The 27,055-nt window shown below is 45.5% G+C and overlaps 1 protein-coding gene across 4 annotated transcripts; it reads left to right on the forward strand.

Moving 5' to 3' along the window:
• The first annotated feature begins 351 nt into the window (after positions 1-351).
• On the forward strand, positions 352-27,055 carry LOC119437030 (H/ACA ribonucleoprotein complex subunit 1). Of its 4 annotated transcripts, XM_049660236.1 has the most exons (8): positions 352-500; positions 2,660-2,889; positions 6,430-6,578; positions 16,243-16,302; positions 22,655-22,745; positions 26,619-26,645; positions 26,757-26,801; positions 26,835-27,055. In XM_049660236.1, the coding sequence occupies exons 2-8, from the start codon at positions 2,664-2,666 to the stop codon at positions 26,912-26,914; spliced, it is 678 nt and encodes a 225-aa protein (XP_049516193.1). In that variant the 5' UTR covers positions 352-500; positions 2,660-2,663; the 3' UTR covers positions 26,915-27,055. The 4 variants fall into 4 exon arrangements, with proteins under 4 accessions (XP_049516193.1, XP_049516191.1, XP_049516192.1 ...); XM_049660234.1 differs by having other exon boundaries at positions 26,757-27,055; XM_049660235.1 differs by having other exon boundaries at positions 26,781-27,055.

Consider the following 27,055-nt stretch of genomic DNA (forward strand, 5'->3'; position numbering starts at 1 on the left):
AAGAGAAGTGAAATTCGGAGTACGGGCGAGGAGAAATAGGTTACGCCTGCGAGGTGTGAGAAGTGTAGTTTTCATGCTACACTACCGCTACAAAAAAATGGCTTTGTGTAGGGGGGCGGAGCTACACTTTTTCTACACCAGTTAAAAAAAAAAATGCCTACACTGTCTATACCTACACTCATGTAGCCAGTGTAACTAAAAAAAAAAAGTTTAGCCCTATGCGGATCATCCACAATCCTCTTTATGCGCGAACATAAACTGCTTATTTATTAGTAACGTACATATAACTGTTTACGTTTATTAAATGTTACTTTTAGTGTAATTTTTTTACTAAGAGCCTTCGCCATCGAAAGCAAAGAAGCATAGAGAGCTGGAGAGAGTCTGGCAACGTGCGAGGCGCTTCGGTCGCTTCGGTTGCCTTCGTTTCTTTCTCCATGTGTTTTGGCACGTGGTGACCATCCGCGGCGGCTCTAACGCTTTCTGGGTTAACATTTGATAAGGTAATGTATTCGACGAGATCGGACTCTTTCTTTTGTAGTACTGGTGCACCTGTTGTAGCTTTGATAGCAATTCTGAACTCGAAAAGTTCTTCCCAAATCGAGAGTGACAGCTGTTGCGAGAGAAAAATAACACCGGTTTCTCGAAGAGGCTGTATTGCTTTGTCAACTTCGATCCAGCCCGTAATTATCTTCTGTAAGCAGATGGTCGATGTGATGGCAGTAAGGAGGACAGTAATGCTTTGTGATTGTCAAGAAAGGTCTTTACCAATTACAGAAATCTCTATTTATTACTGTGAAACATTGAAGACGCAGACAGGCCACCTCTCCTGTGTCTCAACTCTCCTGTGCGGCGCGTTGACAGTGCGTGGTTATTGAAAGCTTGGGAAACTATCCCGTACCAGCAGGCCAACGTGCAATGTGCGATAAATGTCACGTCCACAAGGGGTTTGTTCAGCGGAATACGCCAATTGCTAGAAACCAACGTAAGCAAAATGATTTTATGAAGACATCACTCAGTCATGGAGCATTGAAGATCTTCAAAGCGTAGTCGAGCTTATCAGAATGGTTTTAGTGTGAATAGCATCTCAACATAAGTAATGCAGTTGTATCATGGGCCATGTATTTTGCCCTTTTGTAAGTACTATATGAATTGATTCGCGCGACTTTTTTCCAGCTCATAACTGAGTGAGGACTAAATGTTAGCATTTGTAACGTGGTCTAATTTTTCCTTTTGAGTTTGGTGGTACCGGAGCAGGCAGTGGGAAATTTTTAACGATTATCAGTATATCTGCTGTGTTGACCTTTCATTTTAGAACCCAAGAAAAAATATGGGGAGAAAAATGCGTAAAATGTTCAGGAAACAATCGTGCACTAAATGTTTTCTCAGTAAATATGTATGTTGTAGTTAATTAGCGGTTAGGGCATAATGTCTGCTGCTGCTTTACTTAAAATTATTATTTCCTGACTTGCAGTGTTGCTTAGATAAGCAGGGTCCAAAACCAACTAGGTCCCTGCCTACAAAAAGTTTTACCCTATATTTATTGATCTGAAGGTTATTCTAGTGACATTTAATACAGTTCTGGTGTACACTCTAGTGTATTTTCTGGCAAACATGCACTTCAGGTCCTGATGTGCCATTTTTTTATTTAGCTACAAATACAGGTTTGATGTATAGGGTTTGTTGCAACAGTAGGTCGGTGCCTGAAACACTAGAAATGATCTGGAAAGGAGTGCTAACTTAGGCCGGTTGGTAAATGTTATAAGTAAATAAAGTAACAGTGCATGCGACAGGATAAACAGAAAGACATTGACAGGGCTTTGTCTGTTTCCTTCTGTTTGTCCTGTTCCGTGCGCGCTTATTCTGTTTAGCTTAGGACACGACAGAGAAGTGGAGAAGACAATTTATTGTTTGTCTTCTAGTGGTCCTTATTTTAGCAAGGTAGTGTGTTGGGCGAGTTGGTGCACTCGCCCAACGCACTACCTTGCTAAAGCATATTTCTTCTACAGTGGGCCCTTTCCTGTCTCCTCTTACTTTCAACCAAGCACCACCCTTTGTTAGCTTCATTTGTTTGTTTTTAGATAGCGCAGTGAGGTAGCCTGTGGCACGTGCTGCTCCTTGTCTTTGTGCGCGTTTTTGGAAATGTATATATTTGGGTGATGGGGGGGGGGGGGGGGGTGCTGGGAATAAAACTAGTTGAAAGTTTGGTGCCCTATCCTGTCTCCCCTTGGTTTTCCTTCTTCTTTCCTTGTGCCACAACTCATTTGTTTAGTTTTGGTCCTTATTGTTTTCTGACTGATTTAATAGTGCTACCTGAATTTTGGGCTAGTCTATTGGGTTTTTTTCCCCTTTACCAAAGTATGCTTTGTTAATTGAATGCCTGTTTGCTGTTCAACGTGTGTAATACCATGTAACCCTTACACCGCTAGTGATTGCTAAGTTGTCACTGCTAAGTTGCCACTGCTGAATGCATTGGGTTACTGATTCCAAGCCGCGACAGCTGCATGCAGCAAATTATTTGCCGGAACAAACTCTGGCAGTTTTTGAGGCAGCCCTTACACGACACCAGCAATATTCCTTTGGCCCAAGAACTGGCGACATGGAGATGACCCTTGCCTTCACTTTTGTTTGTTTATTTGTAATTATGTGTTTTCCTATGCAGTGCCATGAGCAGAGGCTTCGGTGGGGGTGGAAACTTCCGTGGAGGCCATGGAGGCTTCCGTGGTGGTAGCGGTGGCGGCTTTCGTGGTGGCAGCGGCGGTGGCTTCCGTGGAGGCCGCGGCGGTGGTGATCGGGGTGGATTTGGAGGTCGTGGTGGAGGCCGTGGTGGCAGAGGTGGCTTTGGCGGTGGTTTTCGGAGCTTTGACCAAGGGCCACCGGAAGAGGTTATTGGTGAGTATTTGCTTCTTGTTTCTCTCGCATACTAGTGTGAGATAGTAGAAAATGTAAAATGGGTTGCAGGGCTGGCACGATACACGAGTCCTCTTTCCTAAATTCTGGTCTCTTCTTATCTGTGGCCAGTTTATTCCAATATCATCATAGGTGGTGACCTGCACCACTTCACTCCATAAAGATGAAAGAAAAGATGATTGATATAAAATTACCTAAATATCTTAGCCCAGATGCCTATAAAAGTTTAGACACAGACCAACTTGATGCATTCAACTTCACTGAAGAAGGGAGTTGTGTTATAGTTAAATGAATAATAGCAATTGTAAAACCGATTTGGTTTTCAACTAAGCATGTTTGCAGGGAGAAGCACTCGAAAAGTTTCTTGGGTAGTGTGTACTCGTGTAGACATGATATGAATCTGCCTAAAATGGTAGAATAGCTACTTTAAAAGGTAATGTTTCATACTGAAGTATAAGGGCAGTGTACAGGGCTCAGCGATTGAAATGCGATGCTCGGAACGCATGGCTGCTGGTGCTTGCTGTGCCACCGATGGGCGCTGGGAATATTGAGCTGATGCATTGGGTGCTATAGGATAAGAGTGAGAGCGTTTGTGATGCAGGATGATTGCAATTGACCCCTTTGAGCTCGCCCAGTGCTCATCAGTGGCGCAACGAGTGGCGGCCATGTGGTCCGAGTATTGCATCTGAATCGCTGATCACGGTACATCTGTTGTGGTTCTATCACAGATGTTTGCCATTATATTATGTACTTGAGGCACCCATATTTAGTTATTCGGTTCTGCCAGTGAGCACAATTCACAATCTCCTGCAGTGCTTCGATCTTATTGTAACATTCTCTGCTGTCTTTTGCAGCGAAGCACTTTCCTATGCTGGTAAGGATTATATTCAAGGAGCACAGCCGGGTGCTCCTTGAGGTCATTTGTTAGACTTCAATGAGCTGTTCAATACTTAGGCACTTTCAAAAACTGCTCTTTGGTTTCTCATGTGCTCATGGCTACCACTTTACTACACAACTAGAGAAGTAAGGCAAAGCAGAATTGTAGGCTAGTCAGTCACTCAAGTTGTGCCACAAAGATTTCACTGAGCTCACACTCTAATTGCCCTTGATCTACATTTTTACTTTAGAATACTGTATGCCTGTCAAAGCTAGAATGAAATTAGGGTGAAGCCTCAGGTCAGAATGCTGATATTTTGACAGTTAACTTTGTTTTTGTCAGTGCGACCGGCAACATTGTTGCACTTCAAGAACAGAGGGTGAGAGTGTCACCCATCGAATTTTTTCTGGAGTTGAAAATGGGAAAGATTCAAATGGGGGGGCAAAATGGTCTTCGTAAATCATGTCAGTAAAACATTCGAAGTGTGCGAATAGTAAAAATGTGCCGTGTGATAATTAGGCTGCTGTGTGCAGTATGGACAAAAATATGCAATATTGTTTTTTTTTTTTTTCTATGAAAAATTCTTTCCGTACATTGAAGGAGCTATCAGTTGCTAATTTTTTTTTTCTATATTGTCCTACTTCTGCTGCTACCAGCAAAACAACAGTGGATAACATTTTCTTTATTGCCACTGCCGTAGCTCCACTTTCCACTTTGTTTATTTCATGGTGCTCATTGTTGTCTACATTGTTGAGTTTATGTACTAGGACAATTAAATATAGGTACAGCGCGAGGAAGGTGGACAGGAGTAAATGCATACAGCTCTGACTTTCAACACATTTTATTAGAAAAAAACAGTACATAGCATATTATACACTCGTAATCAGACCAGCACGCCATAATTGTGGTGCTGCACCATGCAGGGATTCATTAGACAGCATGAGTATACCCAGGCATTTCAATAAAAGATATGAACAGCAGAACGCGCTGTTTCTACGAATACAGGCAACGACCGGTTTTTTGGGCATGCCTCATAATTCAGACGCCTTCGCGGCACCGCCACGTACCCCATAGAGCCAATGTATAAGGACATCTGAAATTTTGCCCTCTGCAACCCTTTGCCGTCCGATTTTTCTTGCTATGACTGCAGGTCCAGAACGGTGTTAATTGAAGCTACCGCCGCCGCCACCATTTTGATTATGTTACAGCCTCAAACCAGTGCTCTCCCACCTCGATCCGCTGGCAGCTGTAGTCGGCCGCAGTACAGTCGAATCTCGTTGATACGATCTTCATGGGAACCGGAAAATAAAACATATCATCCAAAAATCATATTATCTGAACATAATCATATCTAAGAAAAGAGAATGGTATATAAGAAAAAAAGCGTATTATCCCGAAAAACGTATTATGCAGAATCGTATCAACGAGATTCCACTGTAGTCGTTTTGTGCTGTTATTAGGCATAGCTGCTTCGACGCTTGCTATCAAGCGTCCTGCTGTTCGGAGCTGTGTTTTTTATTTAAAGGATTCGCTGCTGTCGGCAATAACATGGACTCCACCTTCGTCATCTTCGCTGATGGCATCGAAGTGCGGAAAACACGTGTTGGCAAGGGTCTAGAGAGTTGCATAATGCCGGTTCCCTAAAGTCCGCTTTGCCACAATACAAATATGCCGTAAAGTGTGCCAAGGGTGCAAAGGGGCCACTATCACGGGACATAAAATGTGTTCCTTAATTATTCATGCTTGCACCTGCCATCTCCTGTCACAGTACGAGCACCGAGACATCGAATAATTGTGCTGGCAGACCTTTAAAGGCTATTTCAGATGTGGCTGTGGTGATTTGAGACCTTCAAGGCAGCTAAAGGCATGCATTAGTTTTTTCGGACTGGCCAATTTTTGGATGTTTTCGCGGTCCTAGGGAGTCTGAAGAATTGTATGTTGAGTTTATAATGTGTTGAAAGTTAACGCTTTGCGCATCTACTACTGTATGTCTTGTCTTTCTTGCACTGTTCTGATAGTCATGATCCACCAAGCAGCCCAACCTCCATCCATATTAGTGCATTTGCCATGTGTGTGTACCTGCGTGTCTTTTTTACTCGTTAAACTTTTTTTTCTTGCTCATGCTTTGTAATAGACTGGCTTGATGTCATATATGGCTTCCTCGTGATACATTTGCAGACAGTAGGTGGGCTACGTGGCGCAAATTACGTAGTGGTGAGTATTGCAAGTGGCTAAGGCTAAGTGTCCAAGACTAGTTGTCTGGGATGGCAAGGTGCCATCTTTCTGGGCAGGTTAGCTCAGGAAACGGAAATTGCTTAATATGACATCTTATTGCCCACCATCGTATGTTGACAGGGGCATATAGAGTAGATGCCAGTGACCTGGTTGTGTTGTTCCTGGCTTTGATATTCCTGGATGTGCATGCACATCTTTCTCTTCTTTTCAATCGTGAAACCTGGTGATGGTCACCTGCTCACGGTTATGTGTGTATACCTGTTCCTATAATTACCAACAATTCGGATAATTGAGTAAAAATCTTTGGTCTCTAGAGAGTATGCCACAAGTTTACTGTACTGGGTTTTTGTTTGCAACAGATTCAGAGTGGAGCCTTGTGCTGAATTTTTTTTTTTTTTTTTTTAATGCAGAGTTTGCTTACCTGAGTCACCCATGCCAGGACGACTTGGTGGCTAAAGTGACTGACGAGCGGGTGCCTTTCTTCAATGCTCCACTTTACTTGGAAAACAAGCAGCAGATCGGCAAAGTTGATGAGATCTTTGGTCCTATCAAGGACTACGTATCCTTAACTAGTCCAGTGTGCATGTTTCAGAAATGTTGCATCATAATGTTTCTTAGTGTGCTCTTGGAAACTCTATAACAGGGTCTCTCAAGCATGTTCATTCCAGGGAACCCTGCTAATCTCCATAAAGTCCCGTCTGGCCCACGTATACCTTACCACATTTTAGCGGAATCTTGTACACGACGTTATATTTCGCAGGTTACGTATTTTTGTGCGTGTGTTACGTTACATGATCCTTGTGCTTTTTTGTTCTCTGAATTCACTTTCTTGCAAAGCCCTCTTAGCTTGATTGGTGCCGAAAAGAGCACTTTTACGTCGTGCCTTTCTGCCACCTTTCTTTAGGCGGTGTGAGAGGTTGTGAACGTAAGGGACAATAACAGCTCGTTTATGTTTGTCCTTGTTATTTCTGTCCCACATTTTTGGCCGGGTGATTTGCGTAATCATTTGCTCCCCGATTTTAGGTTGGGACAGCAACGCGCAGTTTGCGCCTGTCGTTGCAGTTTAGGGCAGTGATGTGCTTTTTGGCAATCAGGCATGGGTAATGGAGGTTCTTTGGATCGAGCGCACCACGTGATCGCCGTCTTCAGCCACTTGGCGAGCCCTGTAACCAGGGAAAATTTATCAGTGGCTCGAGGAACCTTGACCAGGGGCCTGCGGAACCTACTTTGAGAACCGATGCTCTATAAGTCTGCTTGCAGTGAATGAAAGGGCCGCATATGCTAGTTACATGTGCAATAGCATGAACAAAAACACATGCAAAAGGCCCGAGGGCATTTTGCATGTGTTTTTGTTCATTTCAGCTACTTGTGTTTTGTAAAACTTTTGTCTGAATGAAACTGTGGCACTATTTTTTGCTGTTCTCAAATCAGCAAAGGAATGACAATAATGGGCCATTTAGAATTTGGGTGAATCTCTCATTTTCTTGTCTTGCTTGTGTACATTTGTCTTTCTGCACGCTTTTGTGTGGGACGGTATACTATGACCTCTGCTGGAGCTGAAGATTTGTGACTTCGCTTACCCTGCTGAGTCCTTGAATGTTTAGGCTAACCTTGACAGAATTTTGTACCGTGTAAAAAGTCTCGTTCCTGATAGTGTAGATATAGAGCAGCTTCCAGGCAAAATTTTACATTTGAAACATGAGGCAATGCATTGGGAAAAGCTAGCGAAAAAGACGTTCTTTATATCGCAACTGGGGGAGAAAAAAACGCACACGAACACCACCATTACCACTTGCCGGAAGTGAAGCACAAATGTTGAGAACCAGTGTGGCTTCTTGGCATGACCTCAAAGATCAAGCAGCGCTCACGACATAGGTTGGCAAAATAAACAGAACTCACTCAGACCCACTCACAAAATATATTTTTTGCATAGGGCTCACTCAGACTCATGGGTCGGTCTGACTCATGAGTGAGTTTGCCGACCTATGGCTCGTGAAGCACTGAAAATCTCAGAGGCTACGTGCTGGGAGTTTTGTCTTATCTGCTAACCACCATGTGCACATGTCGTCTGCTTCGGTGCTATTTAAAGGCTGTTAATTAGAAAAATTTTACAATTGCCAGCCTTGTAGCTTTGCCTAGATTTATTAGTTTATACTACTCATTTATGAGACATTTAGCCAAACTTATATTTTGTCGCTGTTGGTCTTTAGTGAGAGTTGCAGTGTTGCCTTGTTCGTATGACATTGTAAGGTATTCTAGTACAGTCAAGTCCCGCTACAACTGAAATTCACGGGACATGCGAAAAATTTCGTTGTGGAGGAACTTCGTTGACGTGAGATAGTAGTGTATAGTATACGTACGCCAAACAGCAAAGCCGTGAACGAAACCGAAACCATCGCCCGGGAAATCTTCGCGATGGCGTGGGGGCAAAGGTTGAGACGTACCGTTACGAAGATGGTCAATAAACTGTCAACTTCACGAGAGAAAGCATTTCACGCCGCTGTTACACCATTTTTCGTACATTGCGGCCGACGCCTAACTCAACGCGCATGCGCAGCCGATCGCAAAACTCTCATTTTGCGGCACATGCACCGTCGCAATGAAGCGGTTTGAATTATCACAATTTCATTGCATATTTATGACAAAGACGGCAAACTTGGCAAGCTTGCGCTTACCGGAAGTTTTATTTGCAGAAGTCGGTCAGCCTGGATCCTTACGCTTCACGTCAAGCAAAGCCGTTACGCGAGTCTCACAGTCCGTTAAAAGAGCCATCGCAGTGTCATTGTCGTGGGCTCTGATAACTTTTAAGACGAGGTCGAAAGGATTCATTACTTTCAAAGCGGTCTCCGGAGTCTGCGTGTCTAGCGGGTTGTCATTTTTTCCTGACGATGAGACGTCGGCATCATATTGGCAACAGCGGCTACGGCGTGGCCGCCGTATTTTGAAAACAATCTGCGCCGTGCACAAAGTGCGCGCCCGGGCGGGCCTCATCTTCAAAGCGATCTGCAATGTGGGCAAAGTGCAACTAGTGCCGATAGTCGTGTGCGCTGTGTTCTTGATGTTTAGTTTGCGCTGAAGCGAGAGACGGCACGGAGGTCAATTCGTTCGCTGCTATTGCCGCGCCTTCTCATTCCAGCGTGTTGACGCCGAGTTTTCACGGTCATTGAGCACGATGTTTTCATGTTTTACCTGTGCGTGTATGACACCATGCTTGGTAATTTAGTTCGTAAGCGAATGTTTACAAGTTTATACGGCCGATAAAACTACGATCCTTAGTTCGTATAGCTGTCTACTAATCTGCTATCGCAATTCGATGCTTTGCCTTTCGAGCGAAACTGCGAAATTTTTTCCTTCTGCTTTCAGCCTCGACGATCATATCTGCCTTCTCGAGAGAGAGAAATTTACGCTTCTTTGTTGGCGTAGCCATTTCGACCGAAAACACACACCACAGAAAACGGCAGCGATTGTGGTGATCCCATGCGGTCTCATGCAGGCGCGTGATGACCACGCGTGGCTATAAATTGCAGTGGTGTAAATCAGTACTTTGAACTTGATTTCGTTGGCGAAAACCTCGTTCAAGCGGACATACGATCGTCACAGCTTTGGAAGGGCCTTCTAATTTGACTACTCAGCAGTTCCAACTTCAATTCAGTCCCAGTTTTGTTCTCAAGAAGTTCGTTGAAGCGGAAATACCGAATAAAACGCCTTCGTTATGGAGAGACTTTCTTGTGTTACAGTATAGACCACTTATAACGTAACCGCTTATAGTGCAGGACCGGATATAGTGCGGTCTTTTCAGACTCCCGTTAATTTTCCCATAGCACTCCATGTATACACATATCGCTTATAGTGCAGTTGCTTGGAAACGAAATATCGGTTACAGTGCGGCTGCCTGGGAGTACGGAAGTCAGCGGAGACGGCGAACGCTCCCCTCAAACGGGCGCCCCAAGGAGTGATCGAGGAAGAAAGAGACGAAGTGGAGGAGAAGGGCACGTGGTGCGAACGAACAGCCAGTGAGGCTGAAACCAGAATCTTGAGTGCGAGTTGTGAAATATCACGGCGCGCATAGCGAGCGAGGGCCACGAAACGGCCAACGCTCGCTTCATGATAACGGCAGTAAACAAAACTTCAGCGAGCGAGCGGGCGGCGCCGGCACGGCACGGCGAAGGGCGCACGCGGAGACCGTGGAATGTGAGGGAGGAGGGCGGCAGGGCAGCGGATTTCGCCTTGGCAACTCCGCCGCTTCGGTGGCTCCCCTCGCCCTCCGTCGTAGCTCCCTCACTTTCGACTGTCACCGTGCGTGCCCGCCGCCATGCAGGCACCGCCACTACAGCCAGCTCGGCGCCAGCTCCCCGAAGTTTCGTTTTCTGCCGTTATCGGGAAGCGGGCGTTTGCCGGCGTGGGGGTAGTTTCGTTGGCCAGCCTGAGACAGCGCCGCTGCTTCCCTCTGCGCCGTAGCCGCAGCGTGCAAGGTCAACACGTGACTAGAAAGTAGAGGAAGCATAAAGGAGAAAGAAGGGGTCACTGCCATTTACTACGCGTGGCTACGGTAGCGTGGCTGAGACGTCGGCACGTACACGCATGTTCCGGCGCAACGCAGAATTGGCCACCTTGCCATTTGAGAGAGGGTGCATTCTTTTTCTTTTTTTTTGGCTTGTTCGCCCGCGACATTCAGGGGTCTCCCCTAAGCTTTTACTCTATGGCGGTGCCGGAGCAATGCCGGTCGGAAGCGCCGCCGTGTGATTTAGGTTCGAATTAACGAGATTCAACTGTAAATTGAATGCAAACGCTCTAGCCGCATTCCTCGACTGTCACATACGCGTGGTGGCTCGGTGCACATGTTTTGCATATGTGCGGGCCTTGGAAATTGTTGCTTTGGTTATAGTGCGGATATTCGCAACTCCGGCGACTTACGTTATAAGCGGTCTACACTGTACTTTCTATGGGCAGCTGACGGGGAATCGTGAAATCTTCGTTGTGGCGGAAATTTCGTTGTAGCGGCATTCGTTGTAGGGGGATTCGACTGTAGTGCAAGCAGGAACACTGAAACAAGAAGGCAGACATAGCACCGTGTGTGTGTATTTGTGTCTTGTGTCCATGTTCCTGCTTGCGCTACTAGAATACCTTGCGATGGCCTTTAACAGTCCCTGTAGTATGCTTTAATAATTATTACCAATTAAAGTGCACTTGTAAGCACTTTTTGTCTTGCTTTTCATTTTTAACCATTGTTGTGCAAAAGCAGTTCAGAAAGGACATTTACTATACTCTATCTCAGTAGTTCTTTGTCGCGCTGTTGAAGCTGCAGGACTCTTTAGCCAGTGGGAAGGGCAGAAGCCCCCTCAAGATCGGTGTTGCCAACTTTTTTTTAAGCCTATCGCTGAGACAAAAAAGTAGCTAAATTTGAAACTTTAGATAACGTATGCATTTGGAACACTATACGCTAGCATGGCCTAAATATAATTTGCTGAAACAGTCTTAAATATTGTCTCAGGTCCATGTGAGTGAAGAATAAACAGTGACTTTACCACCGGTGTGCAGCGGGGTTTTACTTTACTACAGTGTAGACCGCTTATAATGTAAGTCGCTGGAGTCGCGAATATCTGCACTATAAGCGGTACCGCACTATAAACAAAACGATTTTCAAGCCCTGCATGTATGCAAAACATGTAGACTAAGCATGTAGACACGCTTTGTACTATCGGCTGCACATCGCGATTACGTTTTCGCCAATGAGCTGGCAAAAACATAATCGCGATGTAGCCGGTGCTCTTCAAGTTCGACAGCTTTGCACCGAGAAAAACGAAACAACTGTTTGCCGCAACCGCTGCGGAAAAAACCGTGACCGCTATCGACGCGATTATGAACGGCGACTTTGCGCACGGTGCTGAAGGCACGTGCCCAACGCACGCACCAAATCTGGACGAATTAACTACCATTCGCTGCAACTGCAGCTGAAGCCGCGGTCGCTATCTATGCGATCATCGATGGCGACTACGCAGTATTTTAGGCACGCGGCCGACACACGTACCGAGTAAAAACGAAACTACTGTTCGCTGCAAGCTCTTTGGAGAAAACCGCGGCCGCTATCGACGCTATCGTGGATGACGACTACACAGTTACGAAAGCCCGCAGCAACGCAGTGTTATGTGCAGCGGTAAACGCTAGAATATAGGCTTTAAAGACACAAATAGGCTTGAAGCGTTCCGGTGTTGCTGTCACTTCACGTACGATTTCAACTGATGGCTGTGGCGATGCAGACTCCACCGCTTCGTTTCGGTTGGACACTAGCGCCGTTCTTGCTCTTTTGCGGCGCTCCTCGAGCTCCGAAAGTAGTCCGAATTAACGAGAGTTTGATTGCATTGAATAATGCATACGCTGGCCGGGAGCATGCACCTTGTTAAGAAGCGTGCTCGCTGCCGCTCTTGTCGGCGTGATTTTCTCGCAGAAGACGCCTTATAACCGGTATTTCGTCTCACACGGCTGCACTGTAAGCGGTATGCGTATACATGGAGTTCTATGGGAGGGTAAACGGGAGTCGGAAAAGGCCGCGTTGTAGCCAGTTCTGCACTATAAACGGTTACGTTATAAGTGGTCTATACTGTATAATACTTGCATAACAATGGTTGTTGACAGCTGAAATTCAGTGTTTACCCTCAGATTGTGAGGTTAAAATGCAGCACGATTCAAAAGGGCTTAAATATTTTATTTTCCTAGCACGAAAATGCACTTTTTCCATGTTATTCTTGAAAATTTTATGGTTCTCGGCACTACTGAAAGGGTCAAAAAATTCTGCAAGATGCATAAGTGGTTGCATGTTTGCGCAGTGATAACAATTACGTGACCTCTATAGAGATCACACACTATGCTTCCACCCCTTGGTCTATCTGAAGGTTCTTCGTATTACTGATTTATCTAAAACCTATGCGATTAGGAAGCTCACGATCGTGTAAATGAGCCCAGCCACTCCTAGGTGTATATGCCTATCTATAGTCAGTCTACCTTGCATTCTGCATTCTACATCTCTAAATAAAATTTGTAAATATCGACCACTCGAACGCATTTAGTGAGAGGGCAGAACCCTAAGCGTTAAGACCCTTTAAATCTTTCGGGGGGGGGGGGGGGAGTGCATTTTGTGAGCTCACTTTGAATCGTGTACTAAAGTCAGCCACAACTTCATGGTCACAGAGTCTACATGTCATACAGCCAATTTCGGCTGACTGGTGCTTTTCAATAATAAGGGGCCTCCTGGAAGTCTGTTCTCGAAGCAACTTTCCTAACTTCAGAGTCACCAAAATGTTGCCAGTTTTTCTGTGACGTTGCTAAAGAAAAGTCGCTGGTCGCTAAATTGAAAAATGTGTTGCTAAATCTAGCGACAAAAATCCACTCTGCGTTGTCAGCTTACTATCCTTTCAATGTATGCTCCCTATATCGGCAGGTGTGTTAATGTAACAGATATATTAGCACTGTAACCATAAGCCACATTTACATGAATGCGACAGTAGTTTGTTGCAGCCTCCTTAGCCAACAGCATGGGCAAATGTCCCTCTAATATGTTCTGCTGCACTGCATTGTTAGTTCGGCGTCTAGTTGGCGTTTTCTCGTCACCCTGCCATCTCTGTTATGTTCGGAGACTTATTGGTACAGTGAACGCTTGCTCCCATTTGGGAGGAATGCGTCTCTCTTGATAACTGCATTTATACTAGCACACTTCTCGCATTCTTCTCTGACCTCACCAAACACATTCAGCACTGAGCACCTCAGGGGTTTTGATTCATAGTCCTAAGAACATTTAACCGACGCCATTTTCTCGAATGGCGGTACACTACCTCACGACTGTCGTTATCGTGATATGTTAAGGGGGGACGCGGCTTTCGCATCGCGATATTTGGCCAAAAAACCGTTTTTTTTTTTTTTTTTTTGAAAATCACATTTTCAGTTTGTATGACTTCTTTTCTATTTTATTTCAAAATTTCGTCACGGAAAATCGCGCGGAAATGATGTAAAAAATGTTTATCGAAGCTAAGGTGGCGAGGAGTTTCTCGAAAATAGCGAAAAAACGGCATTTTTCAAGCCGTGATATCTCCGCAACCGCGTAACCTAGCGCCGCCATCTTGGTCTCTATGGATAGCGCGATTCTCCGTCTTCAAATCTGGCGCCTCGGCCAGCTGCACCAGGCAAGAGCAAGCGCACAGCAAGCAAAAGTTTCAAGGTCTCGCGGCGGTTTCTGATCGGCAGCGCGCGCCACGTGACTGTACGCGGCTCCGGATTGGTCTCCCGGGCGGTTGCCCTTAGCAACCGGCGGAAAGGTCGTCTGCTCGCCGCGCTGACGGCGCTGAGGAGCCGATTTCGCGTCTTTTCAACTCGTCGCGGCGTGGTTTAGAGATCGTATCTCACTCATGATAACGGACCGGCGCTCGCTTGTTAGAGAAACGAAAAACGCTGTCAAGCTCGGCCCTTCTTAGCTTGGAGAACGGCTCTCGTCTGTTATCATGGGCCGGCGATTGTTCAAGAAGAAACGCAAGACTGCGCATCAATTTGGTGCTCGTAAGTCGAAGCCACCGATCTCTAAAACAAAGTTTGCTCCGGCGACTTCAGCAGTGACAATGACGGTGGCATGCAGCGCGACGCGGACGTGCAGCTGAGCACCTCAAGCACGGATGGAACATCGTCCGCGCGTATTGGCGAAACTGTTCAGGAACCCAGCCGAAAAAGATGCAATGCGGAAAAAGAAAGCTGCAAAAGCTCATCAGACCATCAGGTCAGATGGTCAAGCGATGCCGCATCGCAAAGGACTATAACCCTGGTGCCTATTAAATTTTGACAACTTTGACCCTTGTTTTCTCAGTACAGTTTTTTTGGCATGTTGCCCAGCTCGTGGAGCAGATATCTTGGTAACTACTTTACACATTTTGATTGCGTTTGTTTTGTCAGACTCACTGAACTGTACTTTAGGGGATAGCGCTCTTCTTTTTTTATCCTAGTGTTTTAAGAATTCGTAGTAGGGTTCCTTGTTTGCAGTGTAAGCGTGCTCACTGCAGTGGGACTGGAGAAAACATAAACTACAAATTTTAGTGTTGAAAAAAAAATTATTTCGAGAACGCTATCCCCTTCTGCATACATTTGGCTGTGCATACAGTATTTAACAAACTTTTCACTTGATTTCATAAATCCTCCAGTCCCTCCACGAGGTTCAAGGAAGAAATAATTTGTCTAGCAAAAAGTTTTCATGGTACCGTTTTGAAATTTTTATGAAAGCATCATAGAGCCATTCTTATTCTATGTACCAATTTTCATTGACATCCACCAAGAAACAAGAAAGTTGGTACCGAAAGCCGCGTCCCCCCTTAAATCCACTGCGAATGTGCCAGCACTTTATCATGGTAGAAATGCCAAGACATAAACGTTTTAGCATATTGTCATCACATATTGTGCTAGAGTGTAGTGTGAAATTAATGATGCAGTGAAGAATTTGGCTTTTAGTGCATTCCATATCGCTAATGCATCACCAGTAGTAATGCTGTGGCGCGATCTGCTAAGTGGAAATCAAACCATTTTTCCCACTTGGCGCCATCTCTGTAGACCTATAAATGTCAAAACATGCCTAATGCTCTGTCCACAGTGTAAGATGGGACTGAGCGATGGCTACTTTTATAATTTCTTTCTTGCTGTCAGGGTGGAGAGCAAGTAGCAAGAGCGAATTCGAATTGAAGCCGGCTGTCTGAATGCAGCCAGGTTGTTGCACAATAATTCACGGTGTACGATGTGTACGCGCAGAGGGTCTAATGTACGTATCGTGGTTGTGGCTGCTGGAAGTTGGAGGAAGCAAGTGCATGCTGGCGTTACTGCATGGCTAGGGCATGCTCAGCACTGCAGAAACGTCACCACAGCAATGTAAATGTTGCTTTGCACCTGCTCTTTGTGCATGAACACTGTGGCTTGGCACACTTGTATGTTGGCGGGACTTCTGTCAGTCGTCAAAGGCATCACCCACTTAATAGTCGGCGAAATGTTGAACATACTTAGTGGAACATCATGTTAGCCAGTTACGTATCACTGATAAAAGCAGGCACGACTCAGTCATGGCTGATTTCAGTGTTCTCCATTGTGAGTGTGCAAACGAAAAAATCTCACAAACCGGGAATATGTCTGCGAAATTATACTGCCTTGATTGCAATTGTGGTCTGGTTGCTTACTTTTTGAACCCTTGACTGCAAACGTCACAGTTTGTCTCAATCAAGCTTCAGGAGGATGTAAAGGCCAGTTCCTTCAGCAAGAAGCAGAAGGTAAGGCAGCAATAATGCTGACTTTGTTCATCTCATTGTATCGAAAGTATTGAGCTTGGCTTTCTTTACTCAACCTCGTACTACTTCTGTTTTTTTACTGATTGGCATGTTGTGCCAATGTTCGTCACAACCATGTATCACACCTGTGCAGACAAAAGCAAAATTGCGAAGGCTGTAGTTTGTCTTCTAACCACGGGGGAAGAATAACAGGAGGTGAAACTATGGGCCAGCGCGAGCACTTGTTATGTCCCTCGTGGTCAGAGCAGCGCGCGCCTGGCCGCGGTCATGTGGGGGGTTCTTTCCTGTATAGTCACGGTCTGCATGGTCACGTCTGCTACAGACCGCTTGCGCTGGGTTGTCGGATACCGCCCAAAAAGTTTTGCGCCAGCGCGGTTTGCACTCAAGGGATAAAAGACCTGTAAACCGTTTTGGTATACCTACATATTTTTTTCCAGATTAATATTTAGGATCACATGCTTTTTATGTGGCAATAATGCCAAGAAACTAGCACACCTGAAAGGTCAGACGATCTGCAATCGTAGCCAGGGCGGCGCACTGGTATCAAGCAGCCGCGCATGAGCAGACGAGCGGTAGGGGGCGCTGTCACGACGTCTGCTGCCGCGCTCCTGTGTGACAATATGACGACGCAGGAAGGAGCCGAGTTGCGCCTCCTGAGTTATTCTTTCTGTGTGCTTCTAACTTAAGCGTGTGTTGCATTGTTTGTGCTGTGGTCAGTGAAAGCAAGTATGCCTACAGGCATTTTTGTTATACAGTAAATCCCCATAACTAGCATATCAAAACTATCAGCTAACTTGAAAGATTTTTATGGGACAAAGTCAGCTCGTGTCATACACTGCGTATTTTTCACCACATTGTCTTGGGATGCTTTTCCTGATGTACAGTTAAACCTCCTTATAGCGAATTCCTGGATATAATGAAGTTTTTCTATTCCCCGCCATTACTCCATAGAAGCACATGTATTTGAGACCTCTACGTAACGAAGTGGCAGCAGGAGACCCCCTCGATATAACGAATTTCCCCCTCCGACAGCCTAGAGATTTTGCCCCAAATATTGTCATTTTTGCGCGAGCGGCAATCTGAAGCACCTTGTCTGCCGCGACGGAATGCGAAGCGAGCGCATGTGTGCGTGTGTGTGCGAGACGGGCCTGCATCCCTCGACCCGGCGATCTTGCCGCCGTGGGCATGACCTTTCCCCCTCCCTTCATTCAAACCTGATCCTGCCGCTTGCTGCAGCTGACCTAGCCCGCCAAGCCGGCACTCTCTCTTTTTCCAGTTGATGTTGCCGACGCGCTCGATGTTGCCGACATCACACTCGATGAGCGCGGACGCGCGCTGTCAAACGCTGGCGGCGTGTGGAAGCGCCGCTGGAGAAGCGAGTGAAGTGACCTTCGTGCTGTTGTCTATCGCTTCAATGCAAACTGAGCGCCGAGAACACACAGCACGCACAAAGCTACGAGCCGCCGACACACCTACACTGCTAGACTCTGCCCCAACGCAGATCGCTTTCAAGATACGGCCCGCGCGCTGCCGTGCAATAGGCAGTTGATGCCAGAGTACAGTACAACGCCGCCCCGCTATCCCTCCCCCCTGTCTCGCTCGCTGGTGCCTCGAGCGCGACGGAAGAAGGCGCGCGCGAGATTAGACGCGGTCGTCGGCTCCCCTCGCACGTTTTCACTCGCACATACAGCATACAGCGCGCGGCGACTGTGTTATCGCCTTTGGAGTTTCTACAGGATATCTATGAGCCAAAACCAATTTTAGGGCCATAATGCGTCGTAGACACCATCTTTATGTAGCAAATACGGATCTCAAGGGCCATACTTTTTCTGGCGGAAACCGAAAATACGTCATAGTTGTCGCGCCCGGCACTTTGGGCGACCAGTGCCATCGTCAAGCCACTAAGCCAAGCGACATGAAAAGTCAAAATGGTCGCTCGGGCTGGCGCGCGGTGGCAGTTCGCAACGTATGATGCGGGAACGGTCCCACAGTTGCGACGCAACAGCGGGGTTACCAATGCATTGGGTTCTATGGGAGCTGTGCCGGGACCGGCCGAAAACGAACAGCCAGGAAAATGCAGTCCCCGGGAACGTAACAGCGGGGTTCTACTGTAACACTATACGACGCTGCAATGCCATCGTGACGCTCGCTCTTCGTTTCCGATGCCTCGTGCTTGTGCGAAACGACACGCGTCTATGCATCCAGTACCTGGTGTGACATTCCAAGGATGAGTGCTTCGACGAAAACGGAAAACGGGTGTGCGTTACAATTGAGGGAGCGTTAGAATCGAGTAAATACGGTAAGCGTTTCTTTTTCGAATTTTCGTGCCGAACCTGCATATAACGAAATCCTCTTTATAACGAAGTTTTTCGGGAATTTGTCAATTTTGTTATATCCAGGTTTAACTGTACTCGGATATCTTGAAACCTTGACTGACCAGTAGGAAAGGTCACTCCTAATGGGTAGCCTTTTGCTCTGGTTAAACATTAATGCCTAACACATGCAAAACATACAATGTACTGAAAAATTTTTAATTGAGCAAATTGGCAATTTCAGTGTCCTTATTATATTTCTTTTAAAAAGTTAGGGGGGTTAACCTGGATTCATGATGTTTCTTATAACACTATGATGCTGTTGTATATGTGGGAAAGCCTGGAAGTAAGGGCAGGGCTTTGGATTGGCATGCTTCTCAGTGTGCCAGGACACCTTATTGGCACATCTGGGCACCAGTGTTTCTTCCATCACAGTGGTTTAGTCCATACTAGAACAGCATGCATAGTATTGCTACTATGCAAGATTGGACTAAAACCTAAAGTCTTGCACTTGGATGTATAGCTACATCAAATGTGAGCAGTAGCACTGGCAGATTGCTAAATTAGGAGGAAGCACAAGGTCTGTACTCACTGGGGTGCCAACTTCAATTGCACGTGGATTTTTTTTTTTCTTTGCTTATGAGTGAGCTAACATAAATGCAAGGTGTATTAGTATTGGAGAATCAAGCATTGTTATGAAGGTTTTATTTGCACAGTCATGATCATGTTTTAGGCCAAGCCACTTTCAAGATAGACCAAAACTTCTCTACCCCAGCATACCTATGGGGTCAAAGTGACATTTAAAGAAAGTAAAAAAAGAACTCTTTGGAGTATCCTCTAAAAGGATTCCCCTCTGGGTAGTATTGTAAGAAACTCTATGGCATGGTGAATCTGCAGGATGAATACACAGGTGGCAAAGGAGCAGAAAGGGGAAGGCTGTGAGGCAGTTTATCTAGATGGCACAGACACGAATGCCATTGAATAGACGCTGTCGTCCATGCAAAGTTGCTAATTTGGCACCTCCTCTTGGCATCACTTGAGTAACGCATAGGAAAACAGTGAGCTGCTCTGTTATTAGGAGTGGTGTGTCAGTTGGCATCCTTGCACAGTCATGTTATTGTTGTAAAAAGAAAGTAATTGTTCAAGTTAAAAACAAACCTTGTTTGTCAGATGGCCCTTCACAGTTGATGGCTGTATGACCATATGTTTATACATCACACATCTGCGTTTCTGAACTGGGCTTTACAGTTGCACACTCTTCTGCTTCTCGGGTATACATATCAGGTTAGACTAGTACAGTACCCTCCATTTTAGATTGATGCAGGCATTCTCAAGATTCAACACAAAACTTGAAGTCATAGGAGGGGCGGTGCACATGGTGAACAGCGAAATAGTGAACTCCATAAGTCATGCTGCAAGAACGAGCTAACGCTGCAATGGCAAATCCTGATCTGGTAAAACAAAATTCTATATGCTAGATCACAGCAGGAGTTGCCACATGCATCTTGATTGGAAATTAGTGCCTCATATCTACTGAGTCTACTCTCTTATGGCAATAAATGTGCAACGTTCATAACGGCACTGCTACTGCTGTCACCTGGCTGGGGTTTTGAAAGAGTAACGAATAGATGGATTTCACAATGAATTTCACTGCAATACCACTGCTGCAAAGCATGCTGGCAGTAGTAGTCCTTGGTGGGCTGAAGGGCAACTATGGTAACCAGTGTGCTGTATTTGTGCTGTGACAAGCCCACTTAGTCCTTGAAATCAAGAGGCAGGAAGGTGAGAATAAAAAGATTCTACAATGGGAGTGTGGTTGAGGAGACGTACCCCCAACTTTTCCCTAATTCACTGGAAAAATCCACAATTGCATTTTCCTCAGCATTCCCCTCAATGTTGCCTTGAACCCCAGTACAGTGGGAAAGTGGTGAGGACTACTGTCATGGCACTGGCAGGCCTTCTGTGCATGTGCTCTTAACATGGTGAAATCTGTCTGTTGGCTGATTCTTTCTGGTGGAAGTATTAGTAAGCCTATATTTGTATTGTCCACCCTGCTTGGACCTTGAGTCTGCAGTATTGAATAAATAAATAAATAAATAATAATAATGGCAGAAAATGTAGCCATGATGCAAAGATACACCACAATGAGTTATCATTGTATCATCTTTTAAAACCAGACGATGGTTCGTTGAATTTCCAGATGTGTGCAGGCCTTGAGAGTGTTTCAAGATAACCAATAAAATTGGCTTACTTGGAACATGTGAAAACCAACCAAATCATGGCTCTGTGCCAGCTAACATAGAACATCTGCTCTTATACTGTCCAAAGTTGTGTACTGTCATTATGCAGACATGGCACTTGCATTCACTTCAGCTGGACACACTTGAGTTGCCTTTGACATGTGCAAAGCATTAGTCCAAAACTCTTCTGAAGCCTTAATTGGATGCCAAGGATGAGTGATACAGCTTTTATCTGGTGTACGGCTTCACAGCTCACAAGGTGCAACATTCGCCTTTATTTGCAGGGATGGGTGCACATTTGATAAAAGCTAGCTGAATATGTGCAGTAAAGAAGGTATGTTCACGTGCAAAGTACACATATTGGCAGCAGGTAGCATGTTAGGTGGTGCACTGATGCATTTTGTGGTCATTAACACTACAAAAGTAAGATCAAGACAAAGAAATTATGTATACACCCCCCCCCCCCCCAAAAAAAAAAAAAAACAAAAAAAAACTACTAGCTCCATGGAGCTCTTCATAATTGTATTGCTGTGTTCTCCCACTAGGTGGGTATAGGTAGACATTTCACAAGTCGCTACCCAAGCTGAAATCGCCATAAAATGTCTTACTGGTTTGTGGGTGACAGTTGTACCAACTGTTGTCACACAACTCTTGCGAAGTCATGATGTCCTTCTGTAATGGACATCAAACCTTGAGATTTTGATCCATCCTTGAAAAAAAAAACAAAGAAACAATTGAAATGCTTCAAACTACGTTTACAGACGAGGCACTGAACCATGCACGAGTTTTTGAGTGGTTGGGAGTTCCAAGAGGAGAAATGTGTGTTAAAAGACCATTCTCATTTTGGTCGACCTTTACTCAGTCATACCTATGAGTTTCTGAAAAAGTTTCGATGAAAAGTCAACGAGAGCCATTGCTACCCAACTGACATGATTTCAGAAGCTGCTGGCATGAGCTATAGCTCGTGAGTAGATTTTGGATTTTGAGTGTGAAATTGGGCGTGAGACACATTGTCAGAGTGTTTGTTTCCCGAATGCTCACAGAGAACAAAAAGGAAGACAAGAAATCTTCATTAATTTTGTGCCAGGATTTGAAAAAAATCGCATTGGAAGTGACTCAAAAGGGATTGGCTGGCCTTCCTTACGCACCCTATTTATCGAACCGCACTCCGTGCGTTTTTTTTTTTTTTTATTTCTTTTTAAACAATAAAATTCAATAACGAAAGGAGATTTCCACTGTGTACTGGGTCAAGACAACTTGGCAGGGGCCACTCAACTGCATGAAGCTTGAGGAGCTCCAGAGTGTGATAAAATGTTGTACAAGGAAATTGACTCATTTGGAGAATATTTTGAAGGGAACTAAGTCCTTTTAATCCTAAATGATAATATATTTTTTGCATTTCTCTGGTGCTTTTTGGGTCCACCCTCATATGCGTCTAAGGTACACCCGCCTAGTTATAGCTAAGCTATTAAAGGTGTACAAATGGAGACAACATCACAGTGAAGAAGACGGGTCATGTTGGTTGTGTGTTTGCACACATCCTGTCTGTGCTGTCATGTTGTCTTTGTTGGTGCATTTTTAATGCCTGCCTTTTATTATGCTCCTCTGTCCTTGTCTGTGCTTTGTTGCTTGCTTTCTTGCTATTAGCTCACTGAATTAGTGTGAACTAGTTCACCCAGCATGGCTGAACCAAATAGACTTTGTGCATGAACAGTTCATGGTTTGTGATTATTGCTTGCATTATGTTTTGTTCTGATTTTGTTGCCATCCTAAACTCTTCAGTTCTACATAGACCCCCGCAAGCTGACACCACTAGCAAAATATCTACCGGGCGCCCAACAGAACCGTGGCGGAAGAGGTGGTGGGGGCAGAGGTAAGACCACTACCAATGTTTTTTTCCCTTCAAAGCTGCTCCCTGTGAAGCTTTCGTTTCAAACTTCTGTGTTCACATTGCCTGTGACGTCTGATTGGCAGTCTGCTGGGGTCAAATTGACTACACTGGAATGCTGCCTGCGGCCATGGCCAAAAGATGTATGCATGCTGGTTTGTTCTCTTATGTAGTACTAGTAAGAAGTAGTATGCTCTTTCAGTAACATGCCATAAAACCTTTATAGAGGCTTTGTGGTGCTTTGCATGCTGTTGTATTGGCGCGGCTGCCATGAATGCCAGCGCCGACCACGCGGGAACGCAAAGGCATGCCGGGACGGCGGCCGAACAGACTGACGCAGACACAGGCGGGTACCAAGGCAAAGAACTCTTTATTGAAAGAGGCAGCTGCTTAAATAGCCGCGATGAGCTACAACAGCGCCCTCTGGGAGCTTATTACGTTGGTTTCAAACTGAAACCGCGATATCACACATACCTTCAGTGTCGTTGCTCAATGACGTTGAGACCCACCATGGTGACTCGGCTGTTACGGCAAATGCCTCCTTCTGGGCACGGTGTTGTGGGTTCGATCCCTGGCTATGGCGGCCACATTCCAGTGGGGACAGAAGGCAAAAACACTAGTGCTTTTAGGCTTACATGCACAAGCACGTCAAAACCGGCAGTCAAAATGAATTCAGAGCCCCCATTACAGTGCCTTTCAAATCAAGGGTGTGGCTTTGTGACATGAAAACCCATGTTTTGAGGTTGCTGGGGTGAGTAAGGGAATCCTTGCGTACAGAAGTAAACCTTATCTGCGTGGCAAGTCCTGTGATGAGCAAGTATGCTAAACTAATGGGATAGGGAGGGTGGACAATGGTCCTACAGTGGGTGAAATACAGATACTAGCACCACCTGGGGAGCTTTACACAGTCCCCGAGAACTTTCCAGTGTTCCTTTGGTTCTGAAAAGCAGCCCGTGTGAAGCCTATTTTCCTGCTATAGCTAAATGTGTTCACTGTGGCAGTCACTGTGACCACCCATACCCTGGACTGGTAGGTCAGATATCTCATTGCCTAATGCAGTATTAGGCAATTTACGTATAATATTGCAATTTACGAATTGTAGCCGGTGAGTTCACAAGGCGATACCACTCGGAACGAATTCTCCTGATGACACCAGTTTAGAGATACTATTAATTCTCATAGTGTGCGGTGAAATACATTAGTCTTCCATTTATTTTTTTGCTTCAATGCGTGAAGCAGCATTTTGTAGTGGATGTGCCTGCTAACTCATCGGCTACAATTTGTAAATTGCCATATGTGCCATAATATTTAGTTCAAACTTAATTAGTGAACTTTTGTTAATTAGTCAATTGTGCATTTTAGTTTATTGTGCAAGTAATGTCACTTCACCAAGCAATGCAGTGTAAGTGCTATCTGCCCCATGGGCAATTCTTAAAAATTCTCTATAATCTAAAAAAAGAAAAAATGCGGTGTAGGGCATGCATCGTAGGCAAGAAGTAATTGCTCTGTTCTGTGAAAAAGGATACAACTAATTGCTGCTCACATAACACTTCGAAGCAGCTTGGCCTAAATGGCCAGGGTGGCACAACTCACAAGTGATTCAGTGTAACAACCACGTAGTGTATGAGGTATCTTAGAAGCGCGAATTGCTGGGCTAGTTGGTTCATGTTCTAAAGCGAAAAAAAAAAACAGCGATAGCCAAGACGCAGGACCAGAAGGAGGCACCCACACACAGTCGCCGGACATACAACTGATTTATTGAAGCATCCACATACTTTTATACACCGCTTTTCCTGCACAAGCGCATGTGCAGAAGAAGGAAACCAAACAGACACATTGAAGAAATCAAACAACCCTCGATAAAAACCACCACTCTTCCTCCGTGATAAGCACGGAAGGGTCGCTTGTCCAAACCCGCTCATTCTTTTTGGTATAAAACGCTTCAAGCAGTTCGCGCTCATGCTTGGACCTCCCCCTGCCGATGATGCTAGTGCTGTAAAACAAAGGCGAGCAGCGGTTACAATCTTTCATATGCAACGCCAAGTTGCTCCCTGTACTCGATTGCAGCGTGTTGTCATGTTCCCTGAGGTGTTCATTTAAGCACTGCCCCGTCTGGCCAATATATACTTTCCCACAAGCCATGGGGATTGAATAAACCACCCCCACCGCGCATTTAGTGAACTCTGTTCGGTGCTTGGTGTTGCAGGCTGAATCTCGTTCACGGCCAGAGATGCAGGCACAAAGGCCAAAAAGCTTACAAGGGGCTGAAAACACCAAGTTAACACCGAATTTTCGGGACACTCTTTTCAGCCCATGGGAAATTTTATGGAAGTAGGAAATTTTTAGGAAGTACCAAGCGCATGTGCACTTGCGCAGGAAAAGTGGTGTATAAAAGTATGTGGATGCTTCAATAAATCAGTTGCAAGTCCGGCGACTGTGTGTGTGTATGTGCTCTGGTCCTGCATCTTCGTTATCGCTTACATTTTTTTTTTTTTTTTTTCGCGTGAGGTATCTTAGGTGGCACAAAAGAAAAGCAAAAAGAAAACACTTATCCTTGCACTCAGCCGCGCAACCCCTGAAACAGCGGAAGGGCGCGCAAATTTTTAATCTTATTACTCATGATAATGATAATTTTTTTTTTCGCACGTATTGGAGTTACCGGCCGTCACTGCGCATTGCATAGCACAGCTTGCAACCCCGACACCGCGTTCCAGGAGACCTGCTCCGTGAATGCGTCCCTCTTTCTCGCTCTCATAGCGTGCAAAACCTCTTCACCTCGCAGAGCGGGAGCGTAGGAACGCGCCATCTGTGGATGAAGACGACGCTGGAACGCACTCATATGGTTCGCATAAATGCATGTTCTGCCACTTACAGCGTGGCAGTATAGCCTAGTGGTTACGACACTCGCCTTAGGACCGGGGGTATGCGGGTTCGAATCCCGCCTTGGCAAGAAAGTTTATTTCATTTTTTTTTCTTGGTAGTTTCTTGATATGCACCACAAATAATGGCTGGCTTAAACAGCTTCACTGTTAAAAAAAAGTGGAATTCCAAAGAATGGGTGGTGGACAGTGGGCTAGGCACAGGGTTTTGCTCTTGATCTGTGAATGGCACTTCAGAATGTGGCTCTGAGTATGTTCAATTATGATGCATGGTTCAGTTCACACCAGAACTGTAGTAAAGTTTAATAAGCAGTAACTTCCACAAATGTAACCAGGGGAAGTATTCTGTAAGAGTCCACCTTGTGTACATGTCCATTTCGTCTGCTGTTGAAGTTCTGAGTGGCTGGGCTACGGTACGCTTTCGCACACGCACCAGTCAATCAGCACTTCAGCAGCAGATGAAATGGACATGTCCACTAGGTGGACTCTTACAGAATACCTCCCCAGAAGTGTAAAGTTAATTATGTGATAATTCTGCATTGAAGGGGGAACCTTGTCAGTACTGAGTCGTTATAAGAGCTGATGACTATGTTTGCAGTAGTGAGATTATAATTGTAAAGGGGCATGTTTGCTTCATTGCTTAGTTGAGCTTGATGGATGCACCTAGCCTTTGCCCACTGCACATTCATGCTGGAGCATCTCTCAGTTCACTTTGGACAAAGCATAAACTTTCATGGCTTCAGTTTAATGATGGCAGATGGTGTCGCCAAAGTGCAAAATGTCCTACTGAACACAGCTTTTGCCACTCGCCAGACATTGTGTTAATGTAAGAAGTTTCAACATTGGTCCCCCAGAGCACTTTGACCAATAATCCAGCATCATCGACACTTTAAGTAAGATGTTTCTGTTGTCATAACATTAAATAAAAGTGTGTGCCTGTGCTCATGGCCCACTAATGCTTTGCTCTTCTGTTACCTAGGTGGAGGCCGTGGTACACCCCGTGGACGTGGTGGATTTGGTGGCGGTGGATTTGGAGGCCGGGGAGGCGGAGGATTTGGAGGCCGGGGAGGCGGAGGATTTGGAGGCCGGGGTGGCGGAGGATTTGGAGGCCGGGGAGGCGGTGGATTTGGAGGCCGGGGAGGCGGAGGATTTGGAGGCCGGGGTGGCGGTGGATTTGGAGGCCGGGGTGGCGGAGGATTTGGGGACAGGGGAGGAGGTGGGGGTGGATTTAGAGGAAGAGGTGGCTTTGGAAGCAGGGGGTTCTCCAGGTCATGATCTAACAGCTGTTGCTTCAGGTCAAAGCAACACTTGGCATTGTATAGGAACAGTTCTTTCTAAACTGTGTCATCTTGTTTTTCAAATGAGTGCACCTATGAATAAAGGTGCCCCACCACCACAACCACCATTTTTAACATG

The sequence above is a fragment of the Dermacentor silvarum genome, chromosome 1, assembly GCF_013339745.2.
Source record: "Dermacentor silvarum isolate Dsil-2018 chromosome 1, BIME_Dsil_1.4, whole genome shotgun sequence".
NCBI lineage: Eukaryota > Metazoa > Arthropoda > Arachnida > Ixodida > Ixodidae > Dermacentor > Dermacentor silvarum.